Raw genomic sequence first — 18,396 nt, 5'->3', positions numbered from 1 at the left:
TTCGCTGTGTTATAGGTTAGTATGTAATCATGTATAATTGTATGAGGTAATAATATGATGTGCTTTGATAGTTTTAAAGTTTTAATCGAATAAAGCAAACTTTTGACTTTGACTTTGAGTAGGCAGGTCTCGCCGTTGTCAAGGGAGTGATGGATGTCATCAACAATACTTAGTATGGCAGTTTCTGTACTGCAGCCTTTTCGGAATCCGGATTATAAGGAGTCAAGTAGGTTAAAGGAGACAATGTGCTTGTCCAGTTGATGAAAGGCACATTTTTCAAGAGCTTTAGAAAGGAGGGGGAGGTTGGAGATTATTTAGGTCATTAGGGTCAGCATAGGGATTTTTTAAAATGGGAGTAATTTGTCCGAGTTAGAGGGAGGGAGGGACACATCCAGAGGTAAAGGAGGAGTTGATGATAGAGGTCCAGTAAGGAGCAATGATGTGCTTGAGCTCCAGAACAAGGTTAGCAGGAAGAGGGTCTTTGTTGTGTGAGGAAGGTTTAAGTTTGGAGATGATGTTAGAGACTTCGAGTTCTTTAACGGGGTGGAAATTGAGCCAAAAGGTGTTGTTTTTAGGCTGAGGATTAGAAAGGCTGGAGTCCGGAGGATAGCGGCAGGAGGGAGGAAGGAAGGAGGAGGGAGGAAGGAAGGAGGGGGGAGTTGATAGGGAGGGAGGTTGAGAAGTAGAGACAATGATAGATAGGGGATGTGGCGGAAAAGCTAGGAAGGATTGGTCTATAATGGCTATTTTTCGAAGAAGTTAGCAATTTCTTCGCATTTGTCAGTTGTGGCTGTCAGGGTTGGAGGGGCCGATGAGGTTTGGTTTGAACTATGCTGAACAGCTCTCTTGGTCGATTTTTCACTCGATCAAATTGGGTACGGAAGAAGGAGGCCTTTTCCGAGAAAATGTGTTTCTTACATGTGGCTCTGGCGGATCTGAGGGGAGCAAGGTGGGCGGGGGAAGAGTGTGGTCTCCATGTTCTTTCAGCGAGTTTAAGAGCCCACCTTTTGTTATTGAGGTTGGAATTGTACCATGATTCAAATGGAATTTTTCTTAGGGTTTTAAGTTTGGACAGGGCAATTTGGTTTAGGACATCGATGACTGTTTTGTTAAAATGTTCAGTGAGTTCATTAGCATTAAGGGAGAGAGGGGTGAGCAGAAGCTGGGTTTGGAGTTTAAATTCAAGTTCACCAGGGGGGATGCAATTAGGATTTCTGGTCCATTTTGAGACTTTAATGTTGTTGGTGAGGGGGGATGGGTCAATGTTTGTGATCGTGAACAGAATGAGGTGATGATCAGACCTGTTGATGGGTATGGTGTCAGAGAGGGAAGCCAAGTCGTTTCTGGTAAGGATGGCGTCAAGATTGGCTCCTTTGGAGTGGGAGAATTGTTTGAGTTCATTGATCTCAAGAAGATTGGTGAGGAGGTGGACTGAGGAGTCAACAGTCATGTTCCAGTGGAGATTAAAATCTCCAAGGAAGAGATTTTCGGTGTTGGAGACAGAGGATTGGTTAAGAAGTTCGGATAGTCCCTCGACGAAGAGGAGTGGGTCACCAGGTGGGTGGTAGATATTGTGCAGTCGAATCGGGGGGAAACCTTGAGACTTAAGTTCGGTTTCAAGGTATTCGTAGGTATTGCGGTCGGGATTTTTGAGGAGGTAAAGTTGGAGTTCATTAAACAAAAAAAAACGATAGTCCACCCCCTAATCTCTATGTCCTGTCTTTTCTGATGATAGAGTAACCCGGGGGGGGGAATTAAGTCAAGGCTGGAAGGAGAGTGGTCATTGAGCCAGGTTTCTGTGAGGAAGGCCATGCCAATGTTTTCGCTAGGAATGGTTTCTGGAATTTCAGTTGCATGCCTGACAGCCAAACGGCCTGGGCTGAAGAAGAGGTCGGGACTCATGCAGAGATGTTGGGCATCTCTGCCAGTGTCTTTGCTGTCAGCAGGGCTCCAGTCAAACAACTCAGCACTGAAAAGGCACCGATTCCTGGAATAATGGACCAGGTAGGTGCCTCCCAAGAGAAGGAGCAGGAGGGGTAAGGCTTTATCCTCGTTACAAACCCCCAGTGAAGATCAGCCACCTGGGGGAGATGATCTCAGCCCCTGTGAAGGTACTGTCTCAGAGGAACTTGGGCCTGACCAGGCAGACTTCTTAGGGGCAGGGGGCTCTTCCAGGGTAGACTTAAGTTTGGAGCAGCAGACCAGCCCCTCTCTTGAACATCTCAGGCAGCAAGCTGCTGCTTAGGAAGCAGGGATTATCAGTGCGTCCCATAGGATCTATTAGGAAGATGGGCTTCTGTACTCTGAATGTAGAAACCCCAAGCCTGGTGCTAGCAGGAGTTTGGTGATGGTTCAGAGGTTTCCTCATCTTCCAGGACACTTAGGGCAAAGCAAGACTTGGGACAGGCTTGTCCCCGACTTTTACTGGCCCCATACGTCCAAAGACACAAATGAGTTGCCGCTCCTGTGCCACTTGCCAAACCAGTGGTAAGTCAGGTGGCACCACAAAGGCCACTTTAGTTCCACTTCAAGTGGTTGGGGTTCTCTTTGAAAGGGTAAGGATTGACATTGTTGGCACCTTGAAACATCCCATAGCATCTGTTCACAGTTACATCCTAGTGGTGGCGGACAATGCCATTAGGTACCCAGAAGCTACTCCCCCTAGAGCCACTACAGCTCCTGTAGTTGCAGGGCCCTTGTGGGACTCATTTCCAGAGTGGACTTCCCAAAGGAGGTCTTAACAGACAGAGGTCCAAACTTCATGTCTAGTTCTATCACTGCCATGTGGAAAGATTGTGGAGTAAACTACAAGTGTATGACACTGGACCATCCACAGTGCAATGGGCTTGTTGAAAGGTTCAACAAGACCATCAAGGGTATGATTATGGGCCTCCCAGAAAAGCTTAAGCGAAAACGGGATGTCTTACTACCCTGCCTTCTCTGTCTGCAGAGAGGTTCCTCAGAAGGGGGTTGGCTACCGACCATTTGAACGTCTGTTTGGACATCCAGTTAGGGGTCCATTGTGTCTAGTGAAGGAAGGCTGGGAGCAACCTCTGAATCCTCCTGAACAGGAAATTTTGGACTAAGTCCTTGGACTGCGTTCTCACATGGCTGAGTATATGAGGTTGGCCAGCAAAAACCTGGAGGCCAGTCAAGAACTTCAAAAAGCTTGCCATGACCTAAAGGCTGTCCTGTTTATCAGCCAGGAAAGAAAGTGTGGGTGTCGGAGCCTGTGGCCCCAGCAGCTCTCCAAGACGAGCTGAGTGGCCCCCACACTATCCTTGAACAAAAAGGTGAGTTCACCTACTTGGTGGACCTAGGTACACCAAGAGGGCCCCGAAGTCCCCATAGGTTACTTCATGGCAACTGATGAGGGAAAGGAGGAAGAGAGTGCCCTTCTCCCTGATCTCTTCTCTCGGAATCATGATGATGGGTCAGTAGATGGAGTAGCCTTGGCAGGTGGCCTCACTGACCAACAGCAAGCTGATTGTAGGCAAGTCATCAATCAGTACAGACACATGTTCTCCCCGACACCCAGTCAGAGTTACTGGTGAACCCATGAGGTGGACACAGGTGACAGTCTGCCTGTCAAAAGTAAAATCTACAGACAATCTGACCAGGTCAGGGATTGCATCGGGACAGATGCCCAAAAGATGCTTAAATTGGGAGTCATTGAGCCTTCAGATAGCCCCTGGGGTAGCCAAGTAGTCCTTGTGCCAAAACCTCACACCACAGGTGGAAAAAGAGAGATGAGGTTTGTGTGGACTGCACAGGCCTCTAGGACTAATGCCCATCCCATCCCATTCCAAGAGCACATGCACTTATAAATACTTTGGCTTCAGACAAGTTTCAGAGTACATTCGAACTGACTTTTTGTAAATCAGACTAGTTGAGGAAGCCAAGCCAAAAAAAACATTGTCATCCCCTAGTGGGCAGTATCAATTTATTGTAATGCCCTTAGGTCTAACAAATGCACCTGCCACATTTCAGAAGCTGGTGAACAAAGTCCACACAGGTCTGGAAAGCTACAGTGCAGCATATCTAGACGGTATAGCGGTCTATAGCTACACCTGGGAGGATCACCTGGGAGGATCACCTGGTCCACCTCAAAAATGTTTTTGAGGCCCTGCAGAAGGGAAGCCTCACTATCAAGGTTACAAAGTGCCAGAGAGGGCAGAGCAAGGTTGTGTACTTGGGCCACCTGGTAGGTGGAGGCCAAGTTCAACCATTGGAGAGCAAAATCCAGACCATTGTGTACTGGACTGGTGCCACTACCCAGACTGAGGTCAGAGCTTTCCTGGGCCTGACTGAGTACTACAGAAGAATCGTCAAGGGATATGGGTCCATAGGGACTCCCCGGAATGACCTTACATCTGTGAAAATGCTCAAGAAAGTTCAGTGGACAGTAAGCTGTCAAAAGGTATTTGATGACCTGAAACAGGCCATGTCCTGTTAAGTCCTGACTACTCTAAAACTTTCATTGTCCAGACAGATGCATCTGAGATAGGGGTAGGGTCTGAGTTATCACAACTGAAAGCAGAGCAGATCAACCAGTAGCTTTTATCAGCAGAAGGTTGACCCCCCCCAGGGAGAAACGTTGGTCAGCCATTGAGAGGGAAACCTGTGCTGTGGTCTAGGCCTTGAAGAAGTGGAGGCCATACCGGTTTGGCACTCACTTCATTGTTCAGACGGACCACAAGGCCCTCTTATGGCTTAAACAGAGGAAGGGTGAAAACCCCAACCTTTTGAGGTGTTCCATTTCCCTACAGGGGATGGACTATGCAGTGGAGCATAGATCTGCAGATGGACTCCAGATATTTCTACTTAGAAAATAAAGACTCAGCTGGGCAAGGTTAGTCTCATCTCCTTTCGTTTGGGGGTGGGGGGGGTTGTGTAGGAAAGTAGGATCTGCTTTTATGGTTACCCCCACTTTTTGCCTGGTGCTATGCTGATTCTGACTGGGATCCTGCTAACCAGGGCCCCAGTCTCTGTGCTTTCTCCCATCAATTCACTACGGTGTGTACTTAGGTACATCCCAGATTGGCTACTGGTGTATCATTAGAAGTCCCTAGAATATGGTACTGAAGTGCCCAGGGCATAGGTACACCAGGGGTCTTCCATGGGCTGCATCATATATTATGCCACCCATGAGAGACCACTTCAATTGTAACTGCAGGCCTGCCATTGCAGCCTGTGTAAGCTGGTGCTAACACCACTTACGACAGATATAGGTTTCCCTATATCTGAGGGCACTGCCCTAAAACCTATAAGTCAACCCTAAGGCAAGCCTTTTCAATTCTGAAGGCAGGGTGCTCTGTACTAAGTGTGAGGGTGCCTCTGCATGAGCAGAACACCCCTAACAACCTTCAGAGTCCATTCTCCCGGGTTGAAAGTGCCTCAGACATTAAGATATATACAGCGGCCTTGCGTCAGGTGCTGATGAAATGCCTTGGGGAAGGGCATGAAACTAGTTGACCATAAAGGGAAACAATAGGTATTCACGCCTAGGGTTTTCCTACATGTACTAAGATTTTAGCATGCCACTTTAGGGGTAATAAATAACATTGTTTTTGGACCCGCTAACCTGTTATTTTTAAACTTTTCCTTTTCTTCGCTAAAACCCACTCCCTTCTTAATTAACCTAGGTGTTTAAGTGTATCGAGACACCCCTGTATTTTACAACGAAGTGCTTTCGAGCATCCGTTGGTAGTAGCACGCCCCTGTACGTAGAGGGCAAGGATGGACCCAATCATGAAGCATGACACCAAGGGGAAACCCGAGTGTGTGACTTTTTTTTAAAAGAAAAAATGTTTTTCCTTTTACCGTGTTCCTGCAAGAAGATAAAAATCCCTTTTCCCTTCTTCCTAATGGAGGGGACCTTTCTTGATTATCTGTATAGTGCCGTGGAGGACGGGTCCCTACTTTGCCTACCTCTACTCTCCCCCTTTTTGTTTTGATATTTGAAGGCAGCGTACAGCAGCAGTTTTGCTCCCCCCCCTGTCTTCACATTTGTTACCCAGGGTACTCCTACCACTGGGATTTTGATATAAGTCTTTCGGCATGGATGGCACTGTGCTAATGCTATTCTTAAAGACTTTGATAGAAAAGCAGACATTTGAGGTGAGCAGATTTTTTACTTATACTGGGTGATCCCTTGTGTCTGGACAAAGCTATACCTCTCTAAAGAGCTCTAATTAGAGTGAAACACTGTGTCAGGGGTTGCTTTTACTCATTTCAGGTTGGCTTGGTTGGTATTTTACCAATTCAAAGCTGTGATACTGTGCCTGGAGTGGTAAATGGCTTTTGTCATTTTACAGCTCTGCAAGGGCATCACTGTGCTAGTCCTATGCTTAAAGACTTTGCTGTGGAAATGGCAAAAGACTTTGTCCTTTTCTATCTCGGTGTGGATGGCACTGTGCTAACCCGATGCTAAAAGACTGACAGAAAAGCAGGCATTTGAGGTAAGCAGTTTTAGAGTGTCGCCGGTGTTGAGAGTGCTCTATACAGGAGCTGCTTTCCACCTAAACCTGAGAACCACCTAGAGTTCTCTTCTTCTTTTTTGCGTGCGTGTGTATATTATATATATATATATATATATATATATATATATATATATATATATATATATATATATATATATATATATATATATATATATATATATATATCCTCCTGTTTTGGTTCACGGCGTCCGGGACTTGCAGCGCTCAGCGTCGGGTTCCTTCTCCCTGCGGCTGAACCACGCCGCTCTTAAATTGCTCACAAACCCTCTTTACAAAGGGATTCACGGGACGAACTCACAGATTTAAGGGTTTTACTCTTTTTAATCAATTTTCAGCCTTCAGATAGTGCAAATGCAGTAATAAGACAAGCACTGATCCACGCGTTTCGGGAGCACCTCTCCCTTGCTCACGATCACCTGAACCCAGGAACTTAGTCCATTTAAAGTTACAGTGTAACCATTTCCTGCTCAAAGTGCATTTTGTCTCTAGGCATTCTGGAGGTTGTAGTTTTAGTTCAAATCATATGTTATTTTTAACTTTTCAACATAATCACATCTTGATTCCCAGATCATTTACATTATATTTTTAAAATATTTGTATATCAATATATGCATTTTTTTCTTTTCTTGTCCAACAATTCTCAAGTTTTATGATTTGTTTGGTACCAGCTTATTCTTTTCCCTTAAGTGGGAATTGATCTAATAGTTTTTTAGTGTTCAATCCACATCTTCTCTGTCAAATTTTTCCCTGAAAGATTTTGGTCTTCTTTTTTGATTTTCTTTTGTATTTTTTGATTTTCTTTCTTTTGCTGAGAATTTGTTTTGTTGGATACATTTCCCTTAGTGAATTATTCAAGCTATTATTCTGAATATTTTTCATTTTCTTGTTTTTTATTTTTCTGAGTTTCAGACAGTTCGAGTTACTTCCTATTTCCCTTTTTTCATTCAAAGATGTATATAAAGTTCTTCCGACTGGTTGAGGACATACGGGTGCATTGTCCTTAACTTGATGATGTATTTTGATTCCTTCCGGCGACGTTCCTTCTCTCTGTCTCCACCTCTCTTCATTTGTGGGACTGTGTCTATTCCAAAAAATTGTAATTGCTTCCAGTCCCCTTGGTGGTGCTGTTCCATAGGCTTTGCGATAGCGTTGGCCCGGTCTTTATGTACCGTAGCTCTTACGTGTTCCAACACTTGCTTTTATAACTCACAAATTGTACTGCCCACGTACTGCAGTGGACAAGGACACTGAACTATATATACAACATATTGTGTCTTGCATGTTATTATTAGGTGTCTGATCTCCCACGATTTCCCATTTTGCAGTTGGAACATTTTTGTTTGTTTTGCTATCTGGCACACCTTGCACATGTGGCATTTCACAAATCCTTTTGTTTTAAGCCAATCACCTTCTTTTTTCTTTGGCTTGAAGTGGCTGTGGATAAGATGGTCAGTTTAAATGGACTAAGTTCCTGGGTTCAGGTGATCGTGAGCAAGGGAGAGGTGCTCCCGAAACGCGTGGATCAGTGCTTGTCTTTTTACTGCATTTGCACAATCTGAAGGCTGAAAATTGATTAAAAAGAGTAAAACCCTTAAGTCTGTTAGTTTGTCCCGTGAATCCCTTTGTAAAGAGGGTTTGTGAGCAAAATATATATATATATATATATATATATATATATATATATATATATATATATATATATATATATATATATATATATTCAAGCTCTAGGTGTCCCCTTCTTTTGGAAACGCACTCGAAAAGGTTGGAATCACAATCCTTTATTAGGAACAGACGTCTCCCAGCGCTGTAGGGATTACAGCATGTCGAAAAGCCTTACGCGTTTCAAAGCAGGTTGCTTCTTCCTCAGAGGCTCGACTGATGCAAAGGGACACACCCACAGTTTTAACACATCCCACGCCCATCTCGGGGCTAAGCATTCTGGGTCCTGTAGTGTGTCCTGAAAAATAATAACGATTCAGTAATTTCTACCGAATAATTTGCTACATAGCATTTACCGATTCAAAAATACCGAATCGGTAAACAAATAAAGATTGAAAGAACCCGACCCCGGGAGTGCTGGTATCCTTTACGAGAAGGGGAGGAACTTTGGACCACAGAAAGCCGCAATATCCCTAACACTCTACAAGCAGAATTCATGAAACTTGAAAGACTGTATGAGAGAGAAATGCATAAGTGGTGGGAGGCTACCTCCCTCCAGAATTATATTGAGGTGGAAAGAGTGCCCGCAAATGCCATCAGACTGGGTGACTGGCGTTTCTTGCAGGACTTACCATCATGGCGACGTACATCGGAAGATCTCTCCTGTAGAGGGTGTGGGGAAACGGCGGAAACCATGTTGCATGTAAGTTGCCTTTGCCCAGCCCTTAACACAGAACGCAGGTCCGGATTAAAATTAGAATGGAATAGGCTGGGGGTTCGGTCCTGCAGGCAAGCCATCATGGCAGCTCTGAACCCAGAAAACACAGTGCTAAACATAAAATGTATAAAATGTATCCAGCGAGCATATCACATCTTCAACCTAAGGAGACCATGCTAAAGTGCTCAATCTCTCTTTTCTCACCGAAAACAGTATTAACTGGCATTATTCTCAGCAACGTTAGACATAATTTGGTTATATCCAATGCAATCTGGCGCCTTGTTTCAATTTTTGTGATTTTAATATACACTATGAGATAAAATCCCTGTTTTTATAATGTTTGTTAATGGATCGTGCCTTTATATCTACACTTGTGTTGTTACTCCTAGAAGTTTTTATTCTAATATTCGGTCAGGCTGTGAATCTGTAAATTCTTTTAAAGATATGTTTTATATCTAAATAAAGATTATTATTATTATTATTAGTGCCCGCAAATGTGTGCAAAAGTTCACAGTTCAAATGCTATTTTCTAGGGCAATGTAAGAACTAAGCTGCTTCACTACATCAGCTTAACTTATATTACAGGGCAGTGTATGTGAATGCATCATCATGCAGGGGAGAAGGGAACACTTTATTTAGGGATTAAGGCAAAGACGTTTGCACCACTATTTAAGTACCATGACTAGGTCCAAAGCAAAGGTGCTAGAACAAGGAATGTAATCCCTATACAAACCCAACAAGGAAGATAAGGAAACCCTACTTCCTTGACTTACTAGACTTTAGAAAATAGACAGCACCCTTCAGAATAAAATACACAGTTTACGATGAATGATGTCTCAGTATTTGTTAAGTCACATATAACATTGTCATGATTGTTTTCCTAACAAATATATAGACATGAGACTTTGGATCTTCAATTTTCTGTCCTTTATTCAGTTTTTCATTTTCCTTAAAATAATCGCCGATAGCCAAATAGCCAACGCGTTTCGTCCGTCACCGGACTTCTTCAGGGCTGAATAAAACGTATAGTTTTCTAATTCATAGATGCTGCATGATTTAGCGTCCAACAGTTCATAAAATATATAAGGAAGTCCTTTCTTATTAAGGAGTATTGGTAATTCAAGATGAGGTCATGGAAAGGTGTGGCAACGGTTTTAATCAGGCCAGGGTAAGCCCAAGAACACCGCAACGACGAGCGTAACAGGGAACACTGCTGAGGTGGTCGCCTGAAACATTCATGCCCCCTTCCAAAAATGTTTACAGGGCACACTGAGGCACCGCATTCTTGAAGGTACATAGTTAGTGCAGCTCACAAAGTACTGTTTGCCCATGCATTGGAAATATGGCCCAGGCAAAGGAATACTCTCAAATGAATGTAGTAATGCCCATTGCAAATTGATAATGCGCACTTGGCACCGAAAAGGCATTAAATGTAGGACCCTGCAATTACTATTCTAGAATTGGCAGTGCAAGCATCTGCAGTCCTTTTTGTAATATGGCAGTTTCTTGGAAGAACAAAAAGTGTGTCCAAATTCCCACCTTGTTCCAGGAGCATAGAACTTATATGAAGCAACAGGAGCAAGGCAAAGGTGCATTGGGTAATGGCAGAAAGTATACTAAGTGTTTGGGGGTTGTATCGAGCTTTGAGCCAGTTATGTAACAATGCAATGCAATGCTGTTTTGCTGCCTTGCAATCCTAGTATATCTAGCACGCAGATATTACTAAAATCCAACAGAAAGTGAAATAGAAAAATTGAGACTTACATGTTCCAAAAAAACTTTGGAAAATGGAATTTTCATCTTAATAGAGCGGCTGCTGTTGGTCAAAGAAGGCCGTTTCACTCTTCCTCATGGTGAGAACGTAGCCACTTCATACACCACAGACAGCCTTGAACTCACAAAGTAGTGACTTGCAACAATACTATTTGTTGAAAAGCATGTTATGCATCATGAATAGGAAAAGACACAACAGAAGGCATCTAAGCAGCAACAAAACAAATAGTTTGAGAGGATACATGGAAACCTACCTCATAAGTGTGATTCGGATTACAAAGGCAGGTGAGTAATCTTCAAAGCGAACAATCACTTGAAAAATGATAGGCGTGATAAAGTTGGCGGCGGTAATCACTATTGAGGGCAAATACTCCACGAACAAATTGACCGCTGCTGTTCCCTGCTTAGATAACAATAATGACCTGTTAGATGACCATTAAACAGATTACATAAATGGAGACTATAATATATTACACTGAAGAGCGAGCATATTTAATAAATACTTACCACGCTATTATACCCTTGAGAAAAGACAGTTGCCAAGTAAATCGCATAGAAGCAGACTCCCAATATAGAAAGAACTATAATATTTAAGACTGTTCTTATGAAATAGATGCTTATGGTTTGCCTTCTTGTCCTTTCAGCTATTTTCTGCCTTACTCGCTCTTCTTCCAAGTCCGTCTGTAAATAACAAAACGCATTATTTGGACAGCACGGACATAAAGCACGTTTCAGTAAAGAATCAGCTTAAAAAAATTAATTGGTTATGATAAGAGTTTTTCACATATCCCTGAATTCAAAAATTCACTATTCCTCATGTATGTGCATTTCACCTTTTAAATCAAATCCACTCAACATCCCATGCAAATAAACCTCTAGGAAGATTTTTTGTAGAAATAATATATATAAATGTAATTTTTAAAAAAGTGCATTGTCTTGCAAGACTTTCATTAGCACGTAAGAAAGGAATCCGAAAGAAAGTTACAATTTTAAACTCATGCCTTTTACTACATCATTTGAAATTAAAGCAAGGCCATCCCATAGAAACGCTTGGCTACTAGAATCACAGAGGTTAAGGGGCACAAATGATCCGGCTGCAAACAGGTCACTGTGATATGAAGTTTATGGGAAGAAAAACAACTGAATAATTGCTCGGTCCATTCCAACCAGGGTATGGCCAAGCTCCAGTGTTGGGGAAGATGCATCAGAACGATCAAGGCCTCTTTCAAAACAGAAATGTAGTATTCAGGTGAAAGGTCCGGTCAAAAGATCCTTCTGCATGTTGAACTGACAATTAAAACATAGTTGATTTTACCAGGTCTTTCTTTGCATTGTGCTGTCACATAGGGCCTACTGTAAACACACATTCCACATTAGTCCAATGAAAAGCGTAATGCAATTAAGAAAAGTGCACATTGTAAAGAATTACCAAGGAACCGAATATATCGAGTGTATGTTGCAGAAAGCATTTAAGTCATGCAGGCAGTGTGGGGTGTATTGCAGAACCGAATACTATCCCACCAATGCATTTAAATAAAGGGGCTTCCAAATACCATTGGTCTACAGCTTGGGTCTCCAACCGTTTTAATAATGAGAGCTACTTCTGATCAATTAAAGTAGTCCCAAGCTACTAATGGTTTAGACAACTGTTGCAGTAGTAACTTTCTCAAATACAATCACAACAGTGAAATCACCTTGCAGGATTACAGTAGTACCCATGTGCATGCCACAATGTCAAGTGACAAAGCACTGTCATGCCAAAATATAATTTCCAGAATAGTAATAAAATATCATCAAGTACATATGTATAGATTTGCTATTCTTCACTTAACATCTCTGTACCTTGAAGATGCCTGCATCATCAAGTTAAATAGAATGTGGACTTAAGATTGTAAATACATTCAAACTTACTCATAAATACTTACCTTTGGTTGTCGATATTTTGGACACAATATTTTTTCTGGACAATGCTTAAAACTTGGTAGTGTAGTACAACACCAACCACCCAAGGCATAGGACTAACAACCAAGTAAGGACTAGCTAAAACATAAAATGTCTCAGCGTGACCAATGAAATAACAGCCACAGCAGAAAGTGCCCACTGGCACAAAGGACATTCGAACAGCTATAATTTACTCAAGTATCATTTAAAGAGCCTGAAATCGAGTCCTTGGGAAATTACCATTGTATTCATCATCAGCACTTGTAAACAGGAAGGCGTTTCAGCTGATCAGTCAGCCTTTGTCACCTTGAAGTGCACCATATTCTCCCACATTCAAATACTCTTGACAGGTGTTACATACACATAAAAAAAGTTTGCCTTGCTTCGACAGTCCTCCTATTTTTAGAATTTCACACTGCTGCCGTTTAGTAATCACATGTTGTAAAGCAACATTAAAACCATCCACACTTACTTGCAACAGTTATCACAGTATAAAATCTTCCATAACACAAAATACATTGTCTTAAATTTAAATATTGGAATCGTGAACGCTGCACTTTCCTTGTAAAGCCATCCATCAATCAAATCACAGTTTCTTTAGAGCAACTACATCTGAATGCTGGTAGGTGTTTGTTTTTTTTCTTTTTGTACAGTCGTAAAGGTAAATACTCAGATATTGTCGTTTAAAATGACTGCTGTCAGCCACAGATTAAGTCTGATTAGCACAATGAAAATGTTCTAAACTCCCATAGTTTACCGTAGTTTTTAGGTTTATGCAAGTGGCAACACCCGTGAAGAGTATTTACATGAGGGAGAAAATGGTGCACTTCAAGGTTGACAAAGGCGGTGCGATCAGCCGAAACGGGCTCCTGTTTACGTGGGGTGACAGGGAATAAAATGGTAATTTCCAAAGGACTCGAGCGCGGGCTTTCTCTTGATGTGGAGTACACATACATATACAGGCATATACATACATATATATATATATATACACACATACATATACATATACATACATACATACACATACACACACATATATATATATATATATAATATATTTATACATACATATACATACACACACACACATATATATACACACTTGCAGCCCGTCCCGACGTTGTCCGGGTATGAATTGCTGCCAGCCAGTAGTATATTGTTTTGAAGAATTTCGTTTTGATAGCATTTCTTATCTGTGACAGGCCTGTGAAACGCTCCGATTCACAGTGCACTGCTGATGCACTTAAGAGTGCGCGTTCAGTAGTGTGTGAACTCGAGTTTCCCTACTTTATTTTATGCAATATTATATAGCGCAAACTCGACAACATGGCATGAGCACAATTTACATTACAGAAGAACACATTCATTTGTGGTAGGCATGGGGAGACAAAGCAATTTGCCTGGAAGCACAGGATGTTGAGCTGATGCCGAGATTCGAATGTAGCTCCCCAGCTCTAAAGTTCGCAATTCTAGAACTTGTGGCGGAAGGTGTGTCTAAAAGTGTATGTCGGTGCTGGCCATCAATGAGAAAGACCTGTGCATTTTTCAAATGGGTGGTGAAAAAATATGAGTATGTTGCTGGAGATGTGGGCCGCCGTGCCACCAATGTACTTACCGGGGGAGGGTAAACACCCATTATTCCGCAACTTTCTTTCCGCATACCATCACTCCGCATACTTTCATTACGAAAGTACCATGACTCCGCAATGCCATTATAACGCATGGCATTACATTTTATATTTTTTTACCACGCATACATTTACAACGAAATTAGTTATAAACGCATGAATGGTAAAAGCATGTTTTTTATGTTTGGATAAGGTAAGTATGGGTATAGGTGTATATGTGTAGGGGTTTTGGGTATTTTAATGTTTCAGATATAGTTTGGTTTATGGGGTACAGGGGTAGTTTTTGGATTTAGGGATAGGTATGGGTTTTGGGGTACAGAGGTATTTTTAGGGTTCAGGGGTAGGTTTGGGTTTTGGGGTATAGGGGGTATTTTTAGGGTTCTGGGGCAGGTTTGGTTTTGGGGTACAGGGGTATTTTAAGGGTTCAGGGCTAGGTTTGGGTTTTGGGGTACAGGGGTATTTTAGGGTTCAGGGGTAGGTTTGGGTGTTGGGGTATAGGGTTATTTTTAGGGTTCAGGGCTAGGTTTGGATTTTGGGGTACAGGGGTATTTTAGGGTTCAGGGGTAGGTTTGGGTTTTAGGGTACAGAGGTATTTTTAGGGTTCAGGGCTAGGTTTGGGTTTTGGGGTACAGGGGTATTTTTAGGGTTCAGGGGGTAGGTTTGGGTTTTGAGGTACAGGGCTATTTATAGGGTTCAGGGCTGATTTTGGGGTACAGGGGTATTTTTAGGGTTTAGGATAGGTTTGGGTTTTGGGGTACAGGGTATATTTATAGGGTTAAGATGGGTTAGTGTTTAAGGGTGTTGGGGTATTCTAAGGAGTAAGGGTGGGTTATGATTATGGGGTGTAGGGGTATTTAAAGGGAGCAGGGTGGGATTCGTTTTTAGGGTGTAAAGGGTAATAAAATAAAATAATAAATATAAATAATATAAATAATGCAATTTAAAAGGAATAAATGTTTTAATTAAACTTAAAAAATGTGTATATATAATACACATATATACAAACATATTTGATGTTTTAATAATGTACTTTTACAATGTGTATGACTTTACCACACATGTATTTGCGTTATAATGGCATGTGTGATAAAGTCATATGCGTTGTAAAAGTTTTTAGAAATTATGTCTTTGCGGAGTAATAGTCCCGCTTTATAAAAATTGCGGAGTGATGGTATGCGGGATGTTGGTTTGCAAAATATCATCACATGTTCCCGGGGGAGGGATAGTCCCTTTCTTGCCATTTCCGTGGAGGCGGGCCTTGTATTCGGATGTGCGTGGCGCGAGACCTTTGCGCAACAGAAGTGGAAAATCTCCAGTGTGCGCTTCATGCGTCACCGGAAGTTAAGGCGAGATTACATTTCCTGCACAATGGCCCCTGTTTGCACTCCTTCTGGCCCTAGGGAATAGCGCAATGCCTGACCTCCATACAGTAAAGCAGGTGCACGTCACTGGGAGCGCGGGGCAAGCACACCCGGAGCTGAAATGTACAGAACCTGGGAAGAAAAAACTATGAAATATTGGGCACAACCACTTGATTTTTTTTCTGTAATCCCGCGTCCCACACACGCCCACAGCACACACCCACAGCACACGATATGAGACATGGCATGAAGGGCGGAACGTACCACACGCCCCCAGCGTTTGTTACACCCCCAGAACAACGCAGACACGCCCACAAGGGACTACTTTGCTGGCACGGTTCTTTTACCTTTTAAATGTATATGGTGGGCGTCTGCATAGCCTATGTCCTTCTACTGCAACTGCCCTTTCCAGCGCTGCATTGGGTGTTGTGATTGGTGCTGTGGTTCCTGAGATTACCCGCCTCAAAGGTTTGGGCTCTCTCTTTATTATATTAGTATATAGATATAGATACATATACATACATACATATACATACACATACATATATATATATATATATATATATATTCACATAAAAAACCATAGGTTATAGTCCATATATAGTTAGGAATTTGCATTTACAAAACCTTATTTTACTCGCATAAAACCATTGAAATTCCATATATAGTTAGATGCGCTAACTATATATCGCGCACCCGCAATCCACTGCTGATGATGTCACATATTACATCATTCATGACATGGTTAGTGACATCACTGATGACATCTCAAATGACATCACTGATGACAACATCCAGTGACTGTATGTTTCTGTAAAGTTAAAATGTGTCTTACATATTGAAGAATGAGTGGATGTATAAGTGTCTGGAAGAAGGATTTAGTAGGTGCATGACTGACTGTATGAGAGAATGATTAAATGTGTCTTAATGAGTGCATGGGTTAGTGACTAAACTATCTTAATTTGTGCATCATTATATCTGTTGTTCTACAAACTGCTGCATGTGTTGATCAGTAGCTATATGAATAACTGTATGGGTTATTGATTGGTTGTCCAAGTATTTGTATGGGACACTGAGTGTGTGTGTATGGGTAGCTGGGAGGTGTGTGACTCTGTACATAGATGTGTGAGTAGTTGATTCACTATATGTATGGGTTCAAAACTGCATGTGGAAACAGCTGTATGGGCGGATGACTGTGTGTATTAGTGAGTGAATGGATATCTCAGTGCTACATGTCAAAGTAAGTACATATGTAAAACACAGTACATGTGAGAGTTGACATATATAAATAACTGTGCAGAAGAGCCAGTGAATGTGTGAGTGGCTGTATGGATCATTGTGAACTTGTATCAGGGATTGTATAACAGAGTAAATATGTGTTAGTATATGTTTGAATAAGTAAGGTGTGTATAACTGTATAGTTGAGGAAATGGAAGTGTGATTGATTGTTTGCATGACTGACTAGGTGTGTGAGTAACTCCATGGATGAGTGACAGTCTGTGACTGTCTGTTTACACTGATTGTATCTAAGGTTATATTAGAGTCTGAAGAGGTTCATGGTATTATCACATGAATGATATCATCAGTGATGTGATCAGTAATGTCAAATGAGATGTTATCAGTGATTTTATCAGTGATGTCATTTGAGATGTCATCAGTGATGTCATCAGTGATGTCACTAACCATGTCATGAATGATGTAATATGTGACATCATCAGCAGTGGATTGCGGGTGCGCGATATATAGTTAGCGCATCTAACTATATATGGAATTTCAATGGTTTTATGCGAGTAAAATAAGGTTTTGTAAATGCAAATTCCTAACTATATATGTTCTATAACCAATGGTTTTTTCAGTGAATTTTCAAGGTTTTGTAAATGCAAATTCCTAACTATATATGGACTATAACCTATGGTTTTTTCTGTGAATTTCAATGGTTTTTTAATAGCAAATATCAAAAGCTGTCAAATGTCAAGTACGTGATAGGTAAAAACGTTTTCGTGTTTATGCACGCTGATGTGCTTTGAACGCTGCCCCCCCCCCTCCCCTCTTTTCTCTTAGTAGTACTCTCTCTTTGCAGATAGTGAAGGGTAGTTAACGCAGACCTTTACCCCCGTTGTAATCCGTCGTACCTGCTTGTCTCTCCATTTGATTGATTGTTATCCAAGCATTTACTGTTTTAGAATTGGTTCTCTTTGGATCATTCTCTATTTACAAACAAGCACAAAGTCGCAATACTCTGTTTAGTCTTTGCAGATAGTGAAAAATCGTGTAAAAAAATAAAAGTAATCGAGCAAAATCAGTAGACCACTAATTGGATCTCTTTTTGACCTCGCTACAATACAAACATTAGGAACAACCCTTCATGAGAAATACGAAAATAGTGAGATGAACTGAGCTCCACACCATGATGGCTGCAATACAGCTCGACTCCGCCACCCACCCCGCCCAAAATAACAAACCCTATGCAAATATTATAAATATATACAACACACCAGCAAAGTAACAGGGTAAAACATTTTATTAAATAACTATTTACATAACTATTTTATACTTTTTGTTGCCCGATCCGGCTAGCTCAATCGATCGAGCATGAAACTCATGCACTGATAGCAAGCGTTGAGAGTTTGTAGAACGATGGCTTCAGATTTTCTACATACGGTGTGGTGGCGCGAACTGGGAGGGGGTGTTTGGATCCTGCCCCTTCCCCAAATAAGATTTTCATACGTGAGTGTTCGTTCATGCTTTTGGTCCCTGAGTTGCTTCGATGTCACTGCCTTACACAAATGGAATAAGTCCTGGATGTT

The 18,396-nt window shown here is 41.8% G+C and overlaps 1 protein-coding gene across 2 annotated transcripts in view; it reads right to left on the bottom strand.

Annotated features, from left to right (window-relative positions):
- LOC147663023 (transmembrane channel-like protein 7) overlaps positions 1-18,396 on the bottom strand; it is a 496,357-nt gene that overhangs the window by 248,773 nt on the left and 229,188 nt on the right. Inside the window, exons 8-9 of one of the 2 annotated variants that reach the window (XM_086950725.1) lie at positions 11,164-11,337; positions 10,911-11,056 (exon numbers count right to left, since the gene is read on the bottom strand). In XM_086950725.1, the coding sequence (XP_086806851.1) occupies positions 10,911-11,056; positions 11,164-11,337 (320 nt within the window). Of the gene's footprint in view, positions 1-10,910; positions 11,060-11,163; positions 11,338-18,396 lie in introns of both variants that reach the window. The other variant, XM_086950724.1, reaches the window with a different exon arrangement.

The sequence above is a fragment of the Lissotriton vulgaris genome, unplaced genomic scaffold (assembly GCF_964263255.1).
Source record: "Lissotriton vulgaris unplaced genomic scaffold, aLisVul1.2 SCAFFOLD_1488, whole genome shotgun sequence".
Lineage (NCBI taxonomy): Eukaryota > Metazoa > Chordata > Amphibia > Caudata > Salamandridae > Lissotriton > Lissotriton vulgaris.
This window is presented reverse-complemented; position numbering and strand designations above follow the sequence as displayed.